The following is an 8,497-nucleotide window of genomic DNA, read 5'->3' on the forward strand; positions in this document are numbered from 1 at the left end:
GAACCAAAGTCTTCCAAGGCCCTAATGCATCACCAGCTGCTGGGTGGGGAGACAGGAGAGTCTGTGGTCCAAGGCAGGCCCTGCGTCTGAGGCCTTGGTTCCCTTCCTGCTCCCGCACTAATGAACATTTCTCACCTATAAAGTTGGGATAATGCTCTCTCCCACTCTTCCCATGGCTACTTCATGTAGGTTTTTATTCACTTGCTTTCTGTCTCCCTCGCTAGAACATGAACTATTATTCGCCTTAACTACCATGATGCCTCCCCCATGAGAGGGCCACAATTATCATTTTTTATTGAGGTGAGAGTCCTGTAACATACAATGAACTATTTTAAAGTGAACAATTCAATGGCATTTAGTGCATTCACAGTGTTGTGCAATCACTGTCTCCATCTAGTGCCAGAACACTTCCATCACCCCCAAAAGGAGACCCTGCAACCACTTAGCAGCCCCTTTCCTTTCCCCCCTCCGTCCAGCCCCTGGCGACCACCAATCTGCTTTCTGTCTCTATGGATGTGCCCATTCTGGACATTTCACATCAATGGAATCACACAATATGTGACCTTTTGTGTCTGCTTGGCTTCTTTCCTCAACACTTGATGACGGGTACAAGCTTAGAGCTTTGCTTCTGCCCAAACGAGGAGGGCCCATCACAAGGGGACACAAGGAAATAGGGGGTGAGATGGCTGGGAGGAGAGCAAAGGCGGCAGGAAGCTTCTGGAGGCAGGACGGGTTACCTTTTCCATGGCTTCTTCGTTGCCCTCTACCACCTTCCGGAGCTTTATCAGCTGCCACAGTTCCTGGGCGGGCCGGCTGGTCCCCTGGCTGGCCTGCAGCAGCTGGGAGGTGGAGGGCGGTTCCTGCAGCGCAGCCAGCTGGCTCTCCATCTTGTCGATGCGGCTCACCACGTGGTCAAAGACGTTGTTCAGCCTCTTCATGGGGCTGGGGGTGGGTTGGGCGTCTGCCTCCCGCGGCATGGACATGGTCTGCGAGGATTGGAGGAAGTCCTCGTCCCCCGAGAGGACCTTCTTGAGCTCGGCCATGTGGATATGCTCCAGGATGCCATGCAACAGGAGGTGCAGGGCCTTGAAGTTCAACATGCCACACTGCGGGATGGCGACGTTGACCAGCTCGGAGAAGGTGAGCGAGAAGCTCATTTTGTCAGGGCGTCGGCTGGACTGGGGTTCTGGGCGGCCCTGGGCTCAAGTGGTGGCTTGCAGTGCACCCACAAGCTGCATGAACAGGGGCTCAGAGAGGTTGCAAGGCACAGCAGTTGGGAGAATGCGGCCTCTGTGCTGGTCACAGAGCTCAGAGGAGAGTTTCTGGTTGCTAGGACACCAAAGAACATGGCAGTGGGCGTGCTTCCAAGGGCCTGCAGTGGGGTAGAGTAGGTGCTCAGTTAATAGTTGGTGAACGTTTGAACAAAGAGCCAGCCTTTTAATTCAAGCCCTTCAGTTACATAGCACCCATGACCCTTTCTAAGAAGCATGTAGGGAAGGTGACGGAGAGGCAGCTTGCTCTTTGGAAATCTCTAGAATCAGGACAGGAGACAGAGTTCTTGGGAGTTAGGAAAGCACAGGTGTTGGGAACAGAGTCTGAAGAGCTAAGCTGGTTTCTGGACAGTGGCCAAACGCTGCACAAGTGCTTCTGGAGGATGGAGGCGAAAAGGGCACGAGACACTGGCTTTCACCAGGTCTGAATCCTGCCTGTCCCTGCCCTCCCGAGGGCACGAGTGACCTTCCTGAACCTTGCTGTGCTCCCGCTTTGTGCTGGGGCTCACCAAGACCCCAGTGCTCAGAAAGCTTAAGGACATGGCCGTAAGCCAGCTGCCACAGTCACGGTCAGGCCCTGCTTCTGTCAATTCTCAGGCATGACGATGGCAGCCTGCTGGTCCTGGCTTCCTAGGGAAGTTTGCAGGGAAGGCCCCCGACTCAGTCCCTGAGAGCCCCCTGCCCTGGCCCATCTGTGTTCCTGGCATACAGTACACACTGCTTATATACAGCACATGGCATGAGTCTTTCGCCCATTTTTAAATCACATTGTTTTTTGTTGCTGAGTTGCAGGAATTCTTTATATGTTTTGGAAATTAACCACTAATCAGACTTATAATTTTCAAATGAACTCTTTTAGTCCTTTTGTCCTTGTTATTTTCCCTCCTGCTACAGGCCCTTGGCACATGTAGTCTCTCTGGCAGAAACGTTTTTTCCTTCTCATCTGTATTTGGGAAAGGAAACTCCTTACTCATCATTCAGGTCAGCCATCACTTTCCAAGGGAAGCCTTCCCCACATTCTTGATTAGGTTAAATGCCCCCTACTCTGGGATCTTAATATTTCTCATGTCTTTCCTTTACATGCTTCTCATGGTTGTTTGTGGAGCTCTTTGATTAGTGCCATTCACCCCAAATACTCTGGGAGTTCCTAGCGGTAGATGATATCTTCCCTCCAATAGGCAATGGCTCCATAGTAGGTGCTCAATAAATACCAAATGACTGGATGAATAAAACAGAGTAATTTGTAGAGAGCCTTTTCTCTAGGAAGAACCATAAATGGAGATATTTGCTTCTTTTGGTTAAACCTCTAGACGAGCACAGGAAGGCTGATTTTAACCTTCTGCCATAACAATATTGAGCTGCCCCAGTTCGACTCACATAGGGTGGATTAAATGACACAAAGAAGTTGAAGATAAGCTGAAGCCACACTGTGCGATCCTTAATAACGTGTTCAGGGACCCACTGTGGTGAGACTGAATTTACAGTTGCTTTAATCCAAACAATAAGACTACAAGGCAGGGATTACTCTTATTTTTCTTTCAGCTCTTTGATGTATTATCCCATTGCCTTCTAGCCTCCATTGTTTCTATTGATAATTAGCTCTTAATCTTTAGGTTCCTTTGTAGGTGATGAGTCATTTTTTTCTTGCGCTTTTTAAAACTTTTTTCTTGTCTTGTAACTGATGTGTCTGTGTGGATCTCTTTGCATTTTTCCTACTTGGATTGGTTGAGATGCTTAGATGTAGAGGTTAATGGTCTTTTGAAAGTACATTTGGGAAGTTTTCAGTCCTTATTTCTTCGAATACTTTTTCTGCTCCTTTCTCTTTCTCCTCTCCTCTGATACCCCTATTACACGTATGTTGGTGCACTTAAAGGTGTCCCACATTTCTCTGGTGCTTTGTTTATTTTCCTTCATTCTATTTTCTCTGTTTTTCAGATTGCATAATCTCTATCAACCTAGCTTCAAACTCGCTAGTTCTTTCTTCTGCCAGTTCAAGCACTATTGTTTTGTAGATGAGGAAACAAAGATCAGAAAACTTAAGTCATTTACTGAAGGTCACTTAGTAACTTACTAAGTGGCAGGGCCAGGACTTGAATCTAAGATCTCAGCTCTCATCCTGCCAATCACTTATTCGTTCATTTGTTCACTCAACAAATATTTCCTGACTGTTGACCATCTGCCAGAAACTATTCTAGGGGCTAGAGAACATCAAACAGATAAGATCCCTGCCCTCATGAAGACCTCAAACCATTAAACAAACATAAATAATGTACCTCAAAGGATGGTAAATGCTATGAAGTGAAGCTGGCAATAAGATAATGGGGCCAGGTGCTCGGGTGTCTGTGCAGGTGACATCTGAGCTGAGACCTGAAGAGAAGGCGTTCCTGGAGCTCCTTCAGGACTCAGATCTTTTACCTTCTTCTCTGTCTCTCTAGCACCAGAACACAGAGACCGGCACAGAGCAGGTGCTCAGTAAACATTTGCTCCACAGGTGATAGGTGCAAATGCTCATGAGCCATGTTAATGATAGAAATATTACAAAATTGACGTTAACATTGAAATCATTCATGTTTCTGCTTAGAGTCATTTCACATTAAAATTTGAAGGTCTGGCAATACCAAGGGTTGGCGAGGATATGACCAGCAGAATACTCACATGCTCTGGTGGAGTGTAAATTGGTAGAATCATTTTGGAGAAACAATGGTGCAGCTGAATATATGCACAGGCCATGACCCAGCCATGCCCCCCCTCAAGGGGCACCTGACAGAAATATACTCATGGGATGCACTAGCATGTCTGTAAAAGCAATATCATAATAGCCAGAAATTCCCATCTGGGAATTACCCAGAAGTCTATAAACGGCAAAACAGACAAACTGGTCATATATTCACATAATGGGCTATCATACTGCGATGGGAACGAATACTGACAACTTTGTGTAACAATATGGAGGACTTTCCTAGATATACAACTGGGCAAAAGAAACTGTATACAAGAGCTATCCTGTATGAGCCCATTTCCATAAAAAGTGCACAAATGGAGAAAATTAATCTTTGCCGTTAGAAGTCAAAAGCGTGGCGACCCTGGAGTGACCTCATCCATACTTGGAAGGGAGCGTGACACAGAGTTGCCGGGAGTGGGCACAGCCGTGGGCTCTGTTTGTGAAAATACGCCACACTGCAGGCTTCCGATCAGATCAACGACCCAACAGTGTGGATTCCACAGGGGTGGCGGGCTCCCTTCCCGTCCTGTGCTGGCTGTGAAGACAGAGTTTTGCAAAGATGGGTCCGAGTAGGACAGCTTCCTCTCTCACCGGTGTGGGCTGGCTCACACGGGCTCTGCAGAGCAGCTCGCGGGGTGAGGAGACCATCCGTCTAGGATCACGAGAGCGGGGGTCTGCCAGCCGCTGGCTTTGCAGCTCTGCGCGTGTTACTCTTAGGTAAACGTGCACTGGCTCCTTGTGGGAATGAAGAGAGGTGTGTGTGTAAAGTGCTCACCCGGGGGCACAAAGGAAGTGCTCAGAGACGTTCACTGCAGCTCCCAAAACGATCGCATTATTGTGTTTGAGGTTTTCAAGCCAATGATGAATCAGCCTGATGGAAGGAAGGGCTAAGGAGGAGGCAAAGAATTGTGGGAGGAGAGCAGCACCTTCATGGTGCTCCAGCTGTGCTGCAATGGACAGAACCCCTTCGGTCACGTGGAAAGCTGCATGACAAAAACTGTATACCAAACGCTCCAACTTGCAAGAGAAGACAGAAAGACATGTGAAACGAATCTGTTCTTAGGAGCTGGCCTAGTGACTCCTTGTGGGGGGACAGTGAGTGGGAAGGGGGCACAGAGGAGGTTGCTGGGGGGCTGCTCATTGTTCTGTGTCTTCACCTGGTGCTGGCTGCACTAACAAGTTGAGGTTCGTGAAAATGCATTAAGCTCAATACTTAAGATTATGTGCCCTTTCCTTATGGATCTCAATGTAGGAATCAGGCCTGATTTTAACTCTGGCCCAAGAGAACGAAACTAGAGGGATGAACATCTCCCCCCACTCCCCGCACCCCCATCCTCCCTACCCGCCCCAGCCCTGTCAGGCAGGCTCCAAGTCAGGAAGGTAAAAACAGAAGACTTCAACACGTCCCCTGCGCCACTGTTTTGCCAGCAGATGGCACTGGTTGTAGAGAGGATGGAGGAACACACTCTTTCTGCGCCTTTGGGCTGTTTCCTGCACAACCTGGGAGGCAAACAGCTCTCAGGAACACAGTGGGCTGGACCCACTGAAGGCCAACAGATGATCACGCCAGTGGCAGGAGGATAATCTGGTGGCAGGGGCCACCAGGTGCAAAAGAACCTGTCACTGAAGGTGTGCTGGGCCTAAGGCGCTCGCTGCCCCACTTGTGATAAAATCTGGACTGAAAATAAAGGGTGGCTGGCTTTGTAGTACAGGTGTGAGTCTTGGAGGCCAGAAGGGAGGAAGGTGACATAGACAGAGCCAAGGGGGTGTGTTGGTATGGAGGGCAGGTGTCTGCAGAAAGCATTCACCAGGAAAAGGTGAGGCAAGCACCTGTACTGCAAGACTGCCACGACACCTCCTAACAGCCCCTGGGACAGTTGTGGGCTCCTGGTCTCAGATACGCCCAGGAGGCTCCCAGAGCAAACTAGATAACACGGTAAGATCACACCATCTCGGCACAGAGGTGCCTGCCTTTACTCTGTTGTTTCATCATGCGCCTGAATTCTTCCGAGTTGCTACCTATTTTTTTTTTTTTTTTTTTTGGTAACTGCTTTATTAAGATATAATTCACATTCACCCATTTAAGCACACAATTCAAGGCTTTTAGCCTATTTGCAGAGTTGTGCAACCACCATGAGAATCAATTTTAGAACATTTTCATCACCCAAAAAGAAAAACCCTGTACCCATTAGCAGCTGCCCCTCCCCCACTTCCCACCCCCCACCCCCCGATTTTCCTCAGTCCTAGGCAACAACTAATCTTTCTGTCTCTATGGATCTGCCTATTCTGAACATTTCATACAGATGGAATCACACAACACGTGGTTTTACGTGACTGGCTTCTTTCGTTGAGCATCATGTTTCCCAGGCTGATTGATCCATGTCGTGGCATAAAATCAGAACTTCATTCCTTTTTACGGCTGAAGAATAGTCCACTGTGTGGATGGACCACACTTTGTTGATCTATTAGCTGGTGGGGTGTTTCCACTTTCTTGGCATTAGTGAACGTGGACATTCACTCTGTGAATATGAACAAATGCTGTGGACATTTGTGAACAGATTTCCGTGTGGCCATGTTTCCATTCTCTTGGGAATATTCCTAAGAGCAGAATACCTGGTGAGTCATGTTTGCTGTTTCCAGGGACATGTGCCTTTGGCTTTACGTGCAAATACAATCTAATCGTCTCATTTATTCCTTGATTCCTGTTACCAGCAAGTGGGAGATGGCAGATCCATTTTTGTAAGTGAGGGAAGTGAAGCCCAGAGCACTCAAAGGACAGCAAATAGCAATAAAGCCACCACTTGTACTGAGTGCCAGCACATGCCAAACACCAGGCCAAGTGACCTAACTGCAGTAAGCCATTCCTTCCTCACAACAGCCTGTGAAGCTGGCATTATATTTACTCCCACTTTAGGGTTAGAAAATTTGTATTCTGAACAACTGATGTGGCCCAAGACTTGAGCCCAGTTCCAGCTCAGTAAATGTTAGGTTCTCGCCGGCTCCCAAACCCTCTGCTAGTCTGGAGGGTCAGCAAATTTCCACCCAGCCTCTGGAATGGTAAGGGTTGCATGTCCGTTCTACTTGAGCTCTACTGCATGGGACACTGTGGACCACCAAAGCCCTCCTTCCTCTCTGACTCTCTTCTTAGTCTCCATGAATCTTTCTTGGATACACCCTAGAGTCCCTTTCCGTCCTTAATGGGTCGCCCTGCCTCCTATTTCCACCCTTTCCACACTGCCAGAATGACTTGCCTAAAACACAGATCTAGTCAGATCACTCAGCTTCAAATTTGCAACATTCCCCATCACTGATGAACAGGTAAGTGCTACATTCCATATACTGGTCTGTAAGACCCTCATCTTTCCCCACCCTACACCCTCCCATTTCATACTGTCATGCGGGGTCTCCTGTCCCGCTCCCCACATGAGAATGCAGGACATGGTGAGGCCAAAAAGGAACACCCACGGAGCCATGGATAAGGGGTTCATACCACTATAGTCTCGCTGGCGGCTGAGTTGGAGACACATGAAGAGCCACACGATCCGCAGCCTGCCGTCCACTTCTCTGCCAACCAACCTCACTTGCTAACTGCAATCCGCCTCTCTGCAATGCACAATCCACAATCCACGCTTGCTTGCTTGGCCACGGCAGTTATGTCAGTGGCTAATGGCTCACTGGTTACAGCTAATGGCCAACTAGTCACAGCTGATGACCATCTACTACCCGAGCCAGCACCTTTCCACGTGAGGCTGACAGCCTGGAAACTGCTCTTTGGGACTTTGTCCCCACAATACCCTATAATCCAGCCATAAAGAACTGCTTGCAGTTTCCCAGAGACACTCATGTCATTTCTCTGGGACTTTGCATTAGCAGTTCTCACTGCCAGAGTGCCCCTCCCCAGGGAACTTCAATGTCCCTCTCCTCTCTGAGGCTTCCCTCCTCTGGGTACTACATCCTCCACCTCTCAAAGCACTTTGTTTTGAAGTCTTCCACACAAGCTCTTTTATTAGCTTCCTTAGTTGGCTGCGCGCACTTTGAGAACAGAGATTGGGCTTTATTCCATTCTGTATATTTCCAGACCTAGAACAAGATCTTGTTTGGTTGAAGGAGCAATTAGGCTCTCACTAGCTCCCCAATATTTATAGAATAAATATTCTATATCTACATTGTCCAAATAGGGTAGCCATGAGCCATATGTGGCTACTGAGTTCTTGAAAGGCAGCCGGTTCAAATTAAGATGTGCTGTAAGTTTTTGCACACTGGATTTCAAAGACTTAGTGTGGAAAAAGAATGTAAAATATCTTTGATAATTTTTTATATTGATTAAACAGTAAAGCAATATTTTGCATATATTGGGTTAAATATATTAGTTTCTCTTAAATTTTTAAAACACGGTTAGCAGAAAAATTTTAAATTACATATGTGGTGGTCTCCCAGCTTCCTAATTGCTTCTCTTGATCTAAACTACGCTCCACACGGCCATCAGAATGATTCTTTAAAATGT

The 8,497-nt window shown here is 47.7% G+C and overlaps 1 protein-coding gene across 13 annotated transcripts in view; it reads right to left on the reverse strand.

Moving 5' to 3' along the window:
- C10H16orf96 (chromosome 10 C16orf96 homolog) overlaps nt 1–8,497 on the reverse strand; it is a 35,319-nt gene that overhangs the window by 25,854 nt on the left and 968 nt on the right. For 11 of the 13 annotated variants that reach the window (XR_016022587.1, XR_016022585.1, XR_016022591.1 and 8 more), the window contains exon 1: nt 738–5,280. The exons of the other annotated variants lie outside the window; for them this stretch is intronic. Coding sequence is in view for 4 of the 11 variants with exons in the window: in XM_088801279.1 (XP_088657405.1) it covers nt 738–1,157 (420 nt within the window). In the remaining 7 variants the exon portion in view is untranslated. Of the gene's footprint in view, nt 1–737; nt 5,281–8,497 lie in introns of those variants that run through there. 13 annotated transcript variants of the gene reach the window in all.

Source organism: Rhinolophus sinicus, chromosome 10 (assembly GCF_057876585.1).
Source record: "Rhinolophus sinicus isolate RSI-liver-muscle chromosome 10, RSI-T2T, whole genome shotgun sequence".
NCBI lineage: Eukaryota > Metazoa > Chordata > Mammalia > Chiroptera > Rhinolophidae > Rhinolophus > Rhinolophus sinicus.